At 47.5% G+C, this 16,988-nt stretch overlaps 4 protein-coding genes across 4 annotated transcripts; 2 read left to right on the top strand and 2 right to left on the bottom strand.

The window, feature by feature from the left end:
- Positions 1-4,797: 4,797 nt before the first annotated feature.
- H257_05274 (hypothetical protein) lies at positions 4,798-5,421 on the top strand (the record flags this gene model as incomplete). Its single annotated transcript, XM_009830082.1, has 1 exon — positions 4,798-5,421. The coding sequence occupies one exon, from the start codon at positions 4,798-4,800 to the stop codon at positions 5,419-5,421; it is 624 nt and encodes a 207-aa protein (XP_009828384.1).
- Positions 5,422-7,192: 1,771 nt separating this feature from the next.
- H257_05273 (hypothetical protein) lies at positions 7,193-7,534 on the top strand (the record flags this gene model as incomplete). The annotated part of the gene is made up of 1 exon (XM_009830081.1): positions 7,193-7,534. One exon carries the CDS (start codon positions 7,193-7,195, stop codon positions 7,532-7,534), a length of 342 nt encoding a protein of 113 aa, XP_009828383.1.
- A 1,474-nt stretch (positions 7,535-9,008) lies between these two features.
- H257_05272 (hypothetical protein) lies at positions 9,009-9,491 on the bottom strand (the record flags this gene model as incomplete). The annotated part of the gene is made up of 2 exons (XM_009830080.1): positions 9,009-9,153; positions 9,235-9,491. 2 exons carry the CDS (start codon positions 9,489-9,491, stop codon positions 9,009-9,011), a joined length of 402 nt encoding a protein of 133 aa, XP_009828382.1.
- Positions 9,492-11,218: 1,727 nt separating this feature from the next.
- On the bottom strand, positions 11,219-11,593 carry H257_05271 (hypothetical protein; the record flags this gene model as incomplete). The annotated part of the gene is made up of 1 exon (XM_009830079.1): positions 11,219-11,593. The coding sequence occupies one exon, from the start codon at positions 11,591-11,593 to the stop codon at positions 11,219-11,221; it is 375 nt and encodes a 124-aa protein (XP_009828381.1).
- Positions 11,594-16,988: the final 5,395 nt, after the last annotated feature.

The following is a 16,988-nucleotide window of genomic DNA, read 5'->3' as shown; positions in this document are numbered from 1 at the left end:
GGATAGATAAATATTTGAGGAAATAATACAATTTCTGCATACAATTTCCAAGCTTGCTTCACGTAATTAAAATAACGATGATAGGATACTTTGTCAAGTTGGGTACAGCGTAACTAGCGACAACACATCAACGACAACCGCAAATCCTTACTAGTACTATCGTATTAACCAAGTGGTCATGCTCAAATAGGTAAAGCGTTAATGAATATGAATACTGATCTCCCCCCTTAAACGAAACGGGGTAAACTTGATAATTTTTGAAACTTTATATTATCCAACCATATCGGAAGGTGATGACTTTTTCAAAATTCGAACACTTGAATCGTTTGGCATTGAAATGGATGACATCATTTCCACTGTGAGAAACTGCTGGAGACGCACTGGCATACTCAGCTCTGACTTGGAGACGCCCAGCGCTTGAATGCATGTATAAATGGTTGGTTCAGACAGCCTGCAAATACCTGTAAGAGTTAATTTACTGTGTGAATTGCATAATTTGCTCCGTTTCGTTTAAGGGTGGAGATCAGTACTACGTAGTACAAGCACTACTTTATCCGTTGGTAGGATATCCCACGACGATGAGGAATATTATATGACGCAGGAATATTTTGCATTGTCGGCTGCGAACTACAGAGAACCGAGGATGAACTCGCCCACAGTTGTACTTCAGAAATATAATTCAACTTGAGGTTGAATTGCGATTCAACATTAAGCCAATCACAGCTCTACCGCTCGACAGACCTTATTGGAGTAAATCTTGCAATCAAACACCTTTCATTGGGCTATTCAAAATAATCTGATGCACGAGTTTCAAAATCTGACCATGTCAAAGGGCACACAGTCTCGACGACGTGCGCCACCTCGACGCAAGCCGCTGTTGAAACCATACCGTCGCTCAACTCTACTTGCAAAGCGAAAGCAACAGAGTTACACTATTGGGGCAATAAAGGCTCTCTTGCAGAAGCACTCCACGCTCGGGCCATGTAGCAGCGACCGCGAGTTCGCGCGAAAAGAGAACGTTCCCATCGCCACCCTACGAGGATGGCTGGCTCGAAAGGAGGAGTTCCTCCAGTCCAAGAAGCATACCAGCAACGCCACTCTCAGTGGCCATGGCCACAGCGAGGCGGTGGACTTCAGCGACGCACTGGCCAGCTTCATGGACAGCGTCCGCGATCACGAGAAGTTCTTGACGACAGCGCACCTTGTGATATGGCTGAAGAACCATCAACCTGCCTGGCTTGACTGGTACCTGGAAGGCAAGGTGGATCCGTCACGAGCGTACAAGGCCCTCCTGGGATGGTGCCAAGCCTTTGCGCACCGCCACGGGCAGCGCGTACCCTGTGCGTCCAAACGGAGCCAGGGGGACTTGCAGGCCACGCGCGTTGAGTACGCACAATCGTTCTGGTCCAAGTACAGTGCCTACGACCGCGGGAACATCATCAGCTTCGACGAAACTGGAGTACATTATGACATGCCGCCACGTCGTACATGGGCACAAATCGGGAAGTCGGCCAAAGTTGATCGCCAGCAGAAGCACTCTGACCGGGTGACCGCCGTCCTTGCCATACGCGCAGATGGTGAGATTGTGTTCGTGATCGATACTTACGTGTCGTCTAGGACGCAAGTTGCCTCCCTGCATCATCGTGCGTGGTCAGGCTGGCGGTCCTGTGGAGCAGGACGAGTTGCCGAGTATCCACGTGACGCAATCTACGCTGTCCAAGAGAATGCGTGGATGGATGAGCGAATGTGGGATATCTACCTGCGCGAGCTCGTCCAGTACGAGATCGAGGCACCGTCTGTGGTGGTGGTCGACAACCTGTCGGCGCATGTCACACCTGCGGCGTGCGAGTTAGTCCGTGGCGACTTATACAGTGTACTGGAAGAGCTGCCAGCGAACGCAACTAGTACCGTTCAACCGCTTGATGTTGGTGTGATGGGGCCCTTTAAGGCCAAGTGCCGCACCGAGTGGCTGCACGAGGTAAAGGTTACAACAGCTGCAGAGAAACGGTTGGCGATGGTGAAAATAAGTATGGGAGTCTATTCCACCAGCGATGGCTATTCGCTCGTTGGATAAGGCTATTCCTTGCGATGAGTCGTAATATACCTCTTTGGTTGTGTGTTCGTCGTTGGAGGTTTCCCGGGTATAAACCCCCTTCTGAATCCATTGCGCATGTCCATGAGTCCAAATTCGTTGATTTTCGATTTGGTGCGACATTTCCGAGTGTCACGTTACAACACCTTGTGATTGGCTTAAATCCTCGGACCTTCCCTGTTTTGCAACAATATAAATTTTGTCCAACTGTGTGGACCTCTCATACAATAGCCAAGATAAAAGTCAAGTACAACTGTGGGCGAGTTCATCCTCGGTTCTCTGTACATGTAGCTCCAGTGCCAAAGAGTACACGTCAGCCATTAAGCGGCAACGAATTCAAGATCACTCGAGCGTTCATGACTATCGAGTGATCTTGAATGCATCCCGCTTCATTCGTGTGTTCACTATTGTCATGGTCGGTGTGTGTCATCGCCCTTTCCAAAGCCAACAGCAGTACAGAAATGCGCATTCATGATAGCAGCCCAGCCATCGCCCAGCAAGATTGCTTTCGGTCAGTTCAGGGCAATGACAGGCTCGTGTCCATCGTTCTGAACCAGGCGCACAGCAAACTCGCTGGATGCTGACCAGTTGGCGGCGGGCCAGCAATTCGATGTTGACTTTGGAAACGGTGATGTAAGCTTGCTACTGAGTCTTTCGCTGCGGAACACATTACTGGTATAACGACATGAGTTCTGTAGTCATTACCGACACCAACAACGCTAACTACACCGCGCTTTGGACCAGTTTACTGCGCAACGCGGCGCCAACCGCTGCCTTTGCACAGCTTTGCCTTGTCAATCGCCAAAATATGGTCGTCGGAAATTATCAACTTGGGTTTTGTTTTGAATTTTGAAAAAAATGGCCGTCACGGACGAGTTTGGCACATATAATTCACCAATTAATTCGACGAGAATGCTCAAATTATGCTCTTTCATCTCCACTAATTTGCAGGCCAATCGGAGGTGAGGAAGTTCAGTTTTCATCTCAGTCGCAATCATCCTTGGACAGATGTAGTATTACAGTACCATCGATATTTTAGGCTGAGGGTTTTTTGTTAACCCTGGATTACCAAAAAAGGAGAAAAGAACGATAAGAGCTTTTTCGAAAACCTGTACGAGTACTAATACTTCGAAGTAAAATACTTCGAGTAGTACAGTATATTAGTAGAAATACGTAGGAAATATATAGGCGAAATGAACTAAAAGTAGGAACATTTTCCCTATGAAATCAGTTTTGCGAGTTACAATTTTGCTTTCAGGGATAAGGTTATATTTTGGATTTCCGTTTGGTGTGGAATAACACGAAATCGTAGGAGCAGCGCTCCTACGATGTCACGAACCAATCAGAATCACTGAAAATGGAATTTAAGTGACCAACAAGACTTTTGAAAGCAGGGAGTACAGAGGTGATCGGCATCACAGCGAAGCAGCGATGGCGGCCTGTGAATGCTACGTAGGTGAAGAGTATCGCAGCGGGTGGTAGCGGACAGTGGAGTGAAGCGATGGTGGAGATGTTGTGGTGTGGTGGCTGCGGCGGTGGGCATCGAAGTGCGCAGTATGGTGGTGGCGGTGGACGTTGGAGTGCAACTGCTTGTGCAGAAGTTCACCGCTGAGGTCCACCGCCCATAACCACACCCACTTCCATACAACGTTCCATTACTCCATCGTCTTTGCCCACTCCCACCTTTCACAAACCATCTAAATTTTACACGTAATTAGAGCATCTCCACCATCGCTGCTGCAATACTCCACCGTCACATCGCCGCCACCAGAGGCACGACGACTTTTAAGGCAATTATGTCGATAGTTGCGGCGACGTATGCTTAGTTGTGGCTGAATGCTAGTACAGCATGACCAGCACTTGTCGATGATGCACTTGCCGAGATGGCCCTGCAGCTTACAACGCTACGAGTAGTATGTATTACTAACAAACGTTGGCACACAACACACACAGATGTAGGGGTAGTGGCTCAAAGGAAGGTGGATTCAGAAGTGAGCTTAGCTCTAGAACCTCCATAATTATCATCGCCAACGACATGCATACATGTAAGTAGTGCAACCTTAGCTGCACTGATTGAAGTTTGTCATATCTCTCAATATATGCAACCTTCAAGTAGTGTGTGTAGGATCAAAACAAGGTAGCTATTGGCCCTCGACACACTGAGGTTGTCGAGGGATGTGAAGCCTGGAGCTCTTCCAGCTTCAATCACATATATATAGCTTTAACTATGTAACTTCAATCCTTGTCTGCCTATGGCTAACAATTACATGACGACGTCGTTGTATCGGTTGATAAGGCAAGTCCTGGTCGTTGTGTGGCTGAACACGAGAGTCTCGTTGGTTGAGTTTTACACCAAATACTCTCATAAGTTCTTTTGCACCAATCATTCATTACTACTACTGCGCACTAATCGTTAAGTATCAAGCGTACGAGACACAGTTGTGTTGTTGACGTGGTGTCAATATGGGATGCGGGTCACTCGCTTTCAAGTTAACGTCCCTTTGAGAATTTGGCGAATCAAATCGCTACATTGAGGTGTCGATGGATGAATTGGCACTGCCAATGTCCTCATTTTGATTGAAAACATCCAACTTGTGCTCAGTGCTGCAGTTATGACCGTCTCTGCCCCTTGTGTTGCAGTGTCGACATTGTCCAGCACAGACAAGTACAATATACCCACTGTAGCCAAGGTTGACTTCGACAACATGCTGGGGATCCCGCAGTACGAACAATGGTTCTCGGCCAATTTGCGATGTGGTCATGCCACGTTCACCAAGTTCATCACTAACCTGCGTGCCGAGATGAGTTCGGAGCACTTGCGCTCATATACCCATTCGTTCGAGAAGAAAGTGCACAACTTTTTGTACTTCTTGGGTTCCGAGGGTGGCTACAGAGAAACCGCTGCAGCATTTGGAGTGTCGAAGTCATGGTGTGTCGACATTGTCCATTGGTTGTCCACGGTGATGTTGAAGCTAGCTTCGAAGTGGATCTATTTGCCGAAGTCGAAAGCAGGGTGGTTCAACGTGGAGTCTGGGTTTAAGACAAAGCACCAAATCCCCAGCGTTGTTGGCACTATCGACGGGACCTTAGTTGACATCCAGCGTCCCAAGGACTACGACGGTATTTACAACCGTAATGGAGACCCATCCCTCAATATCCGAGCAGTTGTCGACTCGTCTACGCGATTTATGTCTGTGGACATTCGACCAGCATCATTTTCCGACAAAAATATTTGGAAAGTGTCCGCGCTGGGTCGCACCATTCGATGTTGTGTGCCGACGCGCTGCTGTCTCATTGGAGAGCACGGTACACACTCTTTCCGTGGCTAATCACCCCGTACTTGCCCCATGAGGAAGGCGGCCGGGTAACAAATCGTCAGAAACGATTCAACTACAAGCACTCGAGCACTCGAATAGCAGTTGAATGTACGTTTGGTTATCTGAAGGGGCAGTTTCGCATTTTGAAAAATGTGATTTTGTGCTGCACAATATGTTCCTTTAACGATGGATATTTTTGGTTGCATGTAACCGTCGCGACCGTAACCATTATTTTCAACCAAGTGAATATACTGAAGTGGGGTCGAACAAGTTACTGCGCGCAACAGTAATGCGAAAACGCAATGCCATATCCAAAATCATTGATTAATAGTTAATAAATAACTATTTGTTCAAAATATGTTCGAGTAGCTAGGTAATTGCGTTGCATTGTTCCGTAACGGCAGCAGATTGTTCCTTAATGGCTGCATATTGGACAGTTTGAGCATCCACAACATCGGTAAGAGTAGCTCCTACTACCTCCGTTGGTTGCAGCACTGTGTCCATTACACTGATGCATGACTTGTTCCAACGACACGAGGCCATCCTTGACGGTGACAAGTCCAGCCTCAAGTAAAGCAACGATTCATGTCGACGCTCAGCTCTGATGCAAGCAATTCGTACGCCTCCCGTTTCTGGCTGTTGTTTTTGGAATCAAGGCGGCCAGCCAAGTCAGACTTGTAGCGAAGTCTGAACAGGCGAGCAACACTATCGTTGCACCACCAAGTAGTCGATTTGGATTCCCTTTTCGTCGATGTGGGCTGCTTGACCCGGCCTGCGATCCCACTTGGGGGCTGCTTCCGTTTCTTTCTCGGTGTGGTATCTACGTGCATATGTGTGGATAATGTAGTACTGCTATGAACATACCTTCAATGACAGGTTGGGTCAGTGCAATATGTTCTTCATCGGCGTCCATGGCCAGGCGACTGAGTCCGGTGTCAACACAATGTTTCGAAGTGTGTGACACGCCTTGTCAGTCCTTATAAACTAAATGCGATTGGTTAACGTTAATTTAATTGTAGCCAATTATATTTGAGGTAAAACTAAATGTCCCACTGAATTTGTTGTCAAGGCGTCGAGAAGCATGGAGTCGACGTTCCCTGACCCGGCCCTTACGCGGAGGAGATACTCTTAGCGTGAAAGGGGTGAACTAGTTACCGGTATGTCCCCATTCAACATCACCAAAGTCAATAATGGGTGATTATAACCAAGCAAATGAGCGTGTACAACTTGATTGGTTAAAATGTACTTCGCCGAAAATGCTTGCTACAAATTCCGATCACAATAGAGTACTCTACGTCACATACAGTACCCATAATCAGTACTAAGGCAAAATCATACTATAATAGTACAGTACTTCGTACATGTATTTTGCCTTATCGTACTACGTAGTACTAATAGCACTAACAGTTATTAATATTAATACTAGTACTACGTGTAGTTCAAAGAAAACGATGACATGTGCCTTACCCCGGTGCGGTGTCACTGACACAAAGGAAACAATATTTCCGAGCGAAAGCGTGAGTTCAGCAAGTGGATGAGCCGGGTTCGCCAATCTGTGAACCACCTTGTTGCTGTCGCCGCCGAAATGGCACTAGTAAAGATAAGCCCCCGGTCCCAATTATAATAAACACCGGTTCCAAGTGTAACAAATTCAAGTAATAGTGTCTCCGTACTTATTCCGGATAAGTACACATACATCCGGATAAAAGGCACTTTGACCGCCAAAAACTCCCACCAAAATGTACTCAAGTCAGGTTTTGCCCCCATTTTCAAATTTGCCGCGATGGAGGAAACCCAGCGCACCGCACAGTACGACATGTCAAACGCCACGCAGTTCAAGTGCAGCACCGTCATGGCCGCCACATGTGACGAAGCTGCTTGCACTGCGTGGTGTATGCAGGTCGGGCTTCTCAAGTCAAAGATGCTGTGTCCGTCGTGCGCGAAAGACATGACCTTGAGCGGGACAAGGTGGCGATGCCGTCGTGCTGGCTGTGGTTCCATCGAGCGCAGCATGAAGGTTGGATCGTTCGAAGAACGATCCAAACTTCCATTGTCCAAGGCGGTGCGGCTAATGTATGCATGGGCCTCGCGAAAGCCGGTTACGGTCGCCGCCCGCGAGACGTAAGTCTCAAAAGTTGCCGCGATTGACATGTTCAATTTTTGTCCAGACATTTTCTCTAACGAGATGTTGTCCAGCGCTATGATGGTATGTCGAATTAGATAGTATTCATTTATGTAATTAATATATCCGAGGTTGTTGAATTATTATATATGTACTTCTACAATTAACACGTCCAAGGGTGTCGAATCATATAATGCTTATGTATGTTATTGATATATAGAATTATTTAATACTAATTCCTGTAATTGATATATTCAAGGTGGTTGAATTATGTAATGTGTATTTCTGTAGTTAATGTATCCAAGGTTGTCGATTTATATGATATTGTGCTTTTCATCGTTTTGGCTATTCACACCATAAACCTGGGTGTTTGTTACATCGACCCCAGTGTTTTAGATAATCCGTATCGTGATTTAGGATCACGTTTCGTTACAGAATGTAATTATAGGGAGGTCATTTATGCAACTCCCTCGCTTTTGCACATTTGAAAAGTGCAAATCGAAGGTATATCTGCTATTCTCGGGACCAAATTGCACAATTCACTGGTCACCATAAACAACTTTTGATATTACAAATGTCACACAGCGAGGACAAGCGCCGGAGTTCTACCGTATAGCGATGTACGTATGGTGCCACATCGTAGAAAACCACGCTATCTTCTTGTTCCATCGCATGGTACATGGAGGTAGCGTGTACTACGCGATGGAATTAATAACCAAGGTGTTTTGGTCACTTCAGGATCACATGTGATTATTATTGCTCAGAGTTATTTGGCATTTATAAAACCCCAGTGAATTAGCTAAAACACCAGGTATTTATTCAACTTTGTAACACAGTTACAGCAGAAGTACCACTTTTTTAGACACGTAAAACCGACGCCAAAACAAGTGCAAAGCATAATATATATTTCTGTAATTAATACATCCAAGGTTGTCGAATTATATGATATTTATTTCTATATTTATTTCTGTAATTAATGTGTGCAAGGTTGTAAAGTTTAATGATATTTATTTCTGTAATTAATATATCCAAGGTTGGCGGTGTAGGCTCGGTCGTTGAAATCGACGAGACATCACTCAAAAAAATCCAAATACAACCGCTGAGCCCAGCACCCCGATGTTTGGTTGTTCGGCGGCGTGAACAGAACAACGGGCAAGTGGTTCGGTCGCCTCACGTTCCACGACCGTACGAAGCCAAATTTGTCTGCCATGATCGGGCAGCATATCCGACCAGGTACTCTGATCATGTCAGACAAATTTGTGTGGGAAGTTCGCGTCAAGCGCTTTCTGAACACAATGCGTGGAATTCGAAAGAAGTACCTACCCGCCTATCTGGACGAATTTATGTGGCGCACTTGGTTTTTCCCACCGCAAGCGAACGAAAAGATGTTTTTCACCGGCTTAGTTCACGGTATTGGAAAAAGGATAATTAATAATACTAAGTACTTTTGGGCTTTGACTTTTTGGTTGCAACACTATTACTTGAATTTGTTACGCTTGGAACCGGTGTTTATTATAATTGGGACCGCGGGCTTATCTTTACTAGTGCCGCCGACATCACCAGCGACATCGCATACTTGCTTTCGTTTGCCCAAGGACATCATTGCTTCGTCGCGGACCTTGCTACCCAAATTTTCATTGTGCTCGTTGGCATTTTTCGTCAGACAACACGCTTCGCCTCTCATCCTTCGCGTTGTCGAATACAGAAAGAAGGCGTTCAGCAGAAGGATCTTCTCCGAAACTTCCTCGGAGACCCCCGATGCTCGTTCAGCCTCGTTGTTGTGCTTGCGGTGGCCGTCAACAAGGGCATTGAAGCCGTTGTTCGCCTTCTTGGTGTCGAGGTCGGTGCGTGTGAACTCGTCCGCCGCGACAAGGGCCCACGCGACAGTCGCCCACTTGTCCATGATGAGGCCATGGCGCGCCAAAAACGGCAGTTCGAGAGAGACTTGGCGCAGGAGCATCAGGTCCTCCTCGTCAGAGTTGTTGCGTCACTTCAATGGTGTGGCCATGGTTGGCGTCGACGTTGGGTCCACGAGTCGTTTGGAAATGTACAGAATGGAATTGATTCCATACAATTGGTCAATTATGGGGATTCAGCATTATGTTTGTTATGTTTGAGAGGTAGACTTTGGTTTTGTCACCATATGTCGGAGCGCCGCTATGGATGCGGAATGGAACGAGTTGCTAAACCTCTCTATTGAGTCATTAAGGAGATTTCGCAATCGTCGGTTATTTGTTCGCAACGACAGATATTTTATGATTTCGCAACAGCATATTTCCATCAAAATATACGAATATATTATCCGGATATTGGATCAGCATGGGCACACGTCCAAATGATCGAGACAGCGCTGGTGGTGTCAATCGTGCGGGGGCTACTTAAAACAAAGCCACGTCAACAGCACCATCGACTGTTGTTCATACTACTGTGGAAGTTGTTACAACGTCCCATTGTCCCCGACGTTCATTTTCGCCAGGACACGTTGCGCAACAGCCCTCTCTCCGTCGAACGAGCCCTGTGATGAACCGTCTGTAGCTGCATCTAGCCTCTGCACCAGTTCGTTTAACAAGCTATCGGGAACCACTATACTATGCTCTTTAGTCGATATTCACTTTGTGATGCACAATACAACAGGCTAATACATAGTAGTCGACATGGCGCGAACCAAGCATACAATAGCGTCTCTCAGCGTGGCATAACTCGTCCGTAGTCATAGAAACTTCCTCAGCAAGTATAACCCAACTTCGCCTACCGCAGCACTCTTTCGAGTCGAACCACCTAGCTTCTCATTTGTTGTAAAGCGGAAACGCTGACGTCACCGGTGTCCGATCATTGGCGGTGCTGCTCCGCTTACCAGGCGTTGTGGTCACGCCAAGCCGAGACCGTTGTCATGCTGTGCAGGCCTTGTGTACTGTACTGCGCCGCCTCGCATACCATACCATTTCTTCGTCTTGGTGTCCTGCTCGACACTCATGTTTGTGATTGTCGAGCACGTCACCAAGCGCTTTGAAAGTTTACACATGTAGATGCATTGCTAGTGGTTTTTTGAAGGACAGACTATCGTTCAGCCAGCCATTTTGCGGAAATATGCATCAATTGTAGACAGGTTTTGTCGTTCCGGAATTTGATGATAGAGGTTTTTTTCGCCTAAGCGGAAAGAGAACGATATCGTTCATTGCGAAATCTGCTGCATGTCCAGTGCCAGTATGTTTCAATTACTACACCGTTTAAGTTCAGGTTATTTCCGGTATATTTCGTCCGACGCACAACTGATTCACGCCTTGTGCGTTGCCGAACATTCGATATATTTCTTCCAGACCCTACTTCGTTGCATTATATTTCGACTACAGTCCAGTATATGTCACCCCACAACCGGTATATTTGATGCTGCAGACTTTGAATAAAGTTAAAAAAACCTAAGTTCAAGACATTGAAGTCAGGACTGTTGGGAGGTTGGTTTTCTACTCTAATTTTCTCTACTCCCTTTTGGCCTAACAGCTCGGTTGTCACCCAGCGGTGAGGGCTCGCGTAGTCTTCTTGTATGACGACACCACGCGACAGGGCACGGGGTGGGAATCGTTCCAAAATGGCTGGGACAACCTTGTCGATGGTGGCCTTCTTGTAGACTTCGCCATCCACAACTTGTGGGACGACGACGGGGGTCCCTTTCGCGCGATTTTTGCTGTTTCACTTGGCAGGCTGGACAACGACGAAATGCCACACGCCAACCTTACCGTCGAAATACGCCTTCTTCGTGTGGTCGAATCGAGGCTGGACCAACGCGGCCAAGAACATCACTTTGGTGATGAACTGCTTGGACTTCGCCGCACGCAAGGCCATTTCTTCATCGTCGTAGACATAGAACTTTCGCTTGACTTTTGTCAAGTAGAACCACTTCTCATCTACATGAATATACTCGTTCATGTCGACGAAAGCATGGTTTCCACTTGGCAAAAGTCGAACAAAAGACTTGGCAAAGTCGAGGCGCGCCCTTGTGCTGTCTTCAGTAAGCATGGGCTTTATGTAGATGGCTCGGGACTTCAGCCTCTTGGTCTCTTGCATGTGACGGACGATGGACGTATTCGGAAGTCCTCTGTGTGCCGCAAGAGAACGGAGGGTTTGACGCTGATGATGTGGCACACTCTTGATTGCGCCTTCGAAATCAGCAGCCAAACGTGACTTTTTTCGACCCGAATTGCCTAAAGTCGTTTTCCTGTTATTATCAATAAATTGTATAATTTAATGATTTGAATGTGAAATATAATGAATTGGAGATTTACCCTCGAGTTTCGAGGCGACATCGGCACGCGGTGACCCGTTGGAGAACGAGTGTCGTCCACGCTTCCGCACTCGCGATATAGTCATCCATTGGCACTTCAAGTGCGCAGCAACGTCCTTTAATGCACCGTACATAAGGCGGCCATTGGACGAGCTCTGTTAGAGCAGCTCATAGGCAGTGCATCGCTCGGCTGGCGTGAGGTGGTGAGTACCGCTTTGAGACGCCATTCGAATCGTTCTGAGGCGCAACCGTGTTTTTGGTGTTCCTTAGTGGCTCTGTGTAGAGTGCACGAAGTCTGAACGCGTCAACTTTAAGAATGAGTCCTATCCGGGTTGCTTTGTGTGTCAGATTTGTTCCCACTCACTTTGCTTGCCCACAACTATTGAGCAAATGCGATTCAGAACATGCAGAAAGTAAACAATGAAAATAGAGATCTTGCGCTTTCCATTGCATCTATCATCACGCCATTTGGACAAATACTAGAAAAAATCCGCCAATCCAAAAACAATGGGACAACTATTCCGAACCAGAGGAGTATATTTCAAATGATGTTCCAACTATTTCGATTTTCGAAGCAAATCAAGTAAATCGCAGGTGATGGATACTTGTCTAAATCATAGATATTGTGCTTTCGAGCTAAATTTGGTATTTTCGGTAGATTCGACGAACGACGTCAAATCCACCTGAAGTCGTCGAGCGTCATTTTTCTTGAACTAAATATACTCACTGTCTGTCCGATACAATGTTGAACTCTTTGTGAAATGGAGAAGCACCGGATACGCCTGAAATTTGATTTATGGAAAGATTTTTTCCGAAAATTTCATTGGCTACTTCGTTCCGTCGATTACTACTTCCTCTGTTCGGAAATACTGGCGACATTTGCAAATCTGACTTTTTCCAAGTTACTTGCGACATTTCAATCCGATTGGTCGACAAGAAGACATAAGCATGATATTGGTTAAAAACCGGAGCCTCCTCTCAGGCCAAGAGCGAAACAGGACAGGAAACGTTGGACATCAGTGCACCGGCATGACGCAAAGCGTCCTTGCGCAAATGCGGCAAGCGGAAGTAGTTGCCACCATTGTTCTCGAGGACAAGGCGCATCACCGCCTGCAAGGTAAGAAACACATTTGCGAGTGCGTCGCCACCGCTGAGCTCAAACGCAGCAAGTGTAGCATGAATGACATCATCCAACGAGCGACTCACCAACTTGTGCTGCAGGGTTTGGAGTGATGAGAAGAATCCAAGATCCAAAACGTTCAGGTCTGGACTGTTTGGCGGCTGGCTGCGAACAACAAAGGTCCAACCGTCCGTCGACACGGTCACAAGGTCTTCGTTGGTAATACCGCCATGGGGAGTCGCATTGTCGTGCTGGAGTACAACGCGCTTGTTCGAGGTAGGAAATTGCGCCTTGATCGCGGGAACGACTCGTGTGAGGACATAGTTACGGTACACTGTAGCGTCGACGTACACCAACGTTGCGACGATGGTCCCCGCCGGCCGATTGCGGGAGTTTCGTTGGGCTGGACGGTACTCAACAATGGGCCACATGCCAATCTTTCCGTCAAAGTAGGTCCCACGCTCAGCGTCATATCGAGGACGCGCGACGGCGGCAAGGAACATGACCTTCGGGATAAACTTCTTGCTTCTCCAGGCACGTTGCTCCGGCTCTTCACCCTCCGTCAGGTACACCTTGCGCACATTCGAGTCAGCATTGAACCACTTCTCGTCAAGGTGTACGACATCCCACATGTCATCGAAGACAGCTTCTCCGGGAGAACCGGCTTCGCCGGCGCCGCTTGCGGCGGATCGCGAGCCGAGAGGACCGGAGGGACGAACGTGCGAACGGCAAAATGCAAGGCGCTGTGCGTTGTGGTCATCGGTGAGAAGCGGCTTGATCCGTGTCGAACGGCGTCCAAGTGTTCCTGCCTTGAGGTGCCGGTGGAGTGTCGACAGCGGTATACCCGTGGCCTCGGAGATTTCGCGCATGGTGGTGCACAGTGACTGTGGCAACTCGCGGACCATCGCTACAACGACGCCAGGCGTGTAGATGGACGTGCGGCCGACACGGCCGGCCTTGTGTGATGGCGCCAAGGCGTCACGATGGAAGTCCTTCCAGACGCGCGCTACCGTGGTTCGGTGAATGCTCAATTCGGCGGCGGTTGTCTTGATTGCTCCATGCGCGAGCTTTCCTCTGGTCGACCGCTCGTAGAGCCGACGGATTACCTCCATCTTCTTGGCGTAGGAGAGCTCTCGGCCGATAGGTTGTCGGACCATGATGTCGACGTGCTCAGGTCCCCGAAATTTTAATTGTGAAACACGCGATTTTGAATTTTTATTTAGATGACGGATGGCGAAGTCAAATTTGAGCGCCAAAACTTGCTCTTCCCGCTTTGCAGTCAATGGAGCTTTCCTTTAGATTTTGATTCTCCGTCGAACGTGATATGATTCATCGAATTTGGAAAAGTATTCAATTTTTGGGGTGGCCAAGAAGTCAAATGTCGGCACTAATATCGAACAGAGGAAGTACGTCGATTTATCGAAATAGGTGGAACATCATTTGAAGTACCGTATAGTGTATATATATTGTGACGGATTAATCTATTGCGACTCCTGTAATAACTGATAATTTTCTTGTAATAACTGATATTTACTTGTGACAATGTTGAAATATACTTCAAATTTGTATGACGCAATGGATTAACAAGATTTTGAGAACGAGTGTCGGGCGGTTGTGAAATATCACCTGTCGCAATACATATACGCTATACGGTATATTGCACAATGTGTGAAATATACCGGCTGTGGGGTGACATATACTGGACATTAGTCGAAATATACTGCAACCATGTAGGGTCTGGACGAGATATATTGAATGGTTGGCGGACATAACGCACATATCGTGAATCAGTTGTGCGTCGGACGAAATATACTGGAAATAACCTGAACTTAAACGAAAAATGATGTTGTAGTACAGTACACAAGAGTGGTGTACTGTGCATGGTGGCATCCTATCAAATCCAGTCCAAATAAAACACTGTAAGGTACTACCTAGTCCATCGTTTTGTGCTCCCGCAACACCAGCGGCATCATCAAATATAACATTATCACTAACGTAGAAAACCAATTTAAGGTGCTCGAACCATTTAATGGTGCACTTGAATCAGCCAATCAAATGTAGTAAAAATACTGGAAAAAATATAACCTCCTTAATCTAATTTATACACCAAGTGAATTTTGGCGCCTGTCATGCCCGACCGCGACCGCGATCGCGATATACACGCGTTGAGCTTGACAGAGCTGTTCAAGATGTGCTTGCTGGGCGAAACGGGAAGCCAGTGGCAGCGTTCTCCAAGATACCCTACAACACCCTCATGAAGTATGTGCACGCGACAAAGGCCGGCACCACCACGACACCAAAGCGCCGCGGGCCACGCCCTACCATGCCGAGGAGATTGTGAATGACGGTAAAGTTACAAATACTTTCATTGTACACGTATGTATATATTTCTCACGAACCTTATTACAGTGGTTGCCGGTAAAACCCGGCCAGTGCAACTTTTGCCCATGACTTGAAAATACTATGTTCAGTGGTATGGCGCACAATCAAAATATAATGAAAATCACTTCGTGCAACTCCGTGAAGACCACATGTATTGGCTAAAACTTAAGTCAGTGAGTCCGGATAATTTGCGTCGCACGCGTCGCAATACCGGATAACACTCGTCGCAAAAGAAACAAATATTCGAGTGTCCGCAACAATCTCACACAATACATGACCATCAAATTGTTATGAATTAAATCTCAAGTACTGATGGGATCGCTTTATCAAAGGCTTTCACAATCGTGTCTGTCGAAATACGATCCCAGACCTTAATCGTCCGTTTCACTGTGGCCAAACGCTTCTCTTGTGCCGTCAAGATGTCGCCGTTGCGTTCGTCGTCTTCTAGCAACCACGCTGTCTTCAGCATGGCCTTCAAAGGACCCATCACGCCGACATCAAGCGGCTGACACCGGCTGGTCGAGTTGGGTGGCAGTGGCTCCAGAACACTGAACATCGTCTCCGCCACCTTGTCGTACGACTTGTCAGACACATGACATGCTAGATTGTCGACAAGAAGAACGGACGAGTCCTCCACGTGCGCTGCCAGCAACTCATCGAGGTAAATGTCCCAAACACGGTCGTCCATCCACGCGCTCTCCTGGACCGCATAGACGTGTCCAGGAGGGTACGTCGGCAGCTCGCTCGTGTCGATTGTGCCACCTGGCTTGCCCTTGACGATGAAAAGGATAGGTAGCTTGACACCTAAACACTCATGACACAAATCATATTCAGGAAATGTCATACCGTCCGCTCGAATCGTCATCACCGCTGTCAATCGCTCGGAATGCTTGGTGGTCTTCTTGCATTTGCTGGACTTACCAATTTCGGCCAACGTCATTCCAGGGGGCATGTCAAAGTAGACGCCCGTCTCGTTGACGTTTAGAATTTGGCTGCGAGGGTAGTGACCATACGTCGACCAAAAGTGGAAGGCGTTGCCCATCCAAACGTCGTCCAGGACCTTTTGGCCGACCTTGCTGGCACAGGGGACACGGTGGCAGAAGCGGTGTCGGTCGGCAAAGCGATGCATGAGACTTCGGAACGACTGATGCGCCACCGCTTCGTTCTTCTTGGACGCCAGGTACTCCACGAGCCACTCTTTGTTATTCGTATTCACCCAGCGCATGAGATGAAACACCCGTAGGTGCTCTTCGGAGTCACGTTTGGCTCGCATGTAGGCCAAGAGGTCGTCCTTGAACGGCAACAGCTCACGGCGCCCCTGGCCGCCCAAGTTCGCATGCCGGCTGTGGCGTTTGCTTGCCATGATGGCTGACTCTCGTGAACGCCAGTCCTGCCATGTGCCACGGGAGATCTTGTTGTCACGGCAGAACTGCCGTTCACTGGTGCCATTTGACGCGCGGAACCTGGCCAGGAGCTGTTTGCGCTGGCCATTTGTGTATCGCGTCTGTTTTCCCTTGGTTGCGCTCATTTGGAAATGCGTGCTGGACTTGCTGACAGATTTGAAAAGCGTCATTTGTAGATTTGAATCGAGCCAATTAGAGGCAAGCGACTTTGTGATTGGTTATCGAATATTCCCATGAAGTTATCCAATCAAAACACAGAATCATACATCCCTA

The sequence above is a fragment of the Aphanomyces astaci genome, assembly GCF_000520075.1.
Source record: "Aphanomyces astaci strain APO3 unplaced genomic scaffold supercont1.10, whole genome shotgun sequence".
In the NCBI taxonomy this organism is placed as follows: domain Eukaryota; phylum Oomycota; class Saprolegniomycetes; order Saprolegniales; family Verrucalvaceae; genus Aphanomyces; species Aphanomyces astaci.
This window is presented reverse-complemented; position numbering and strand designations above follow the sequence as displayed.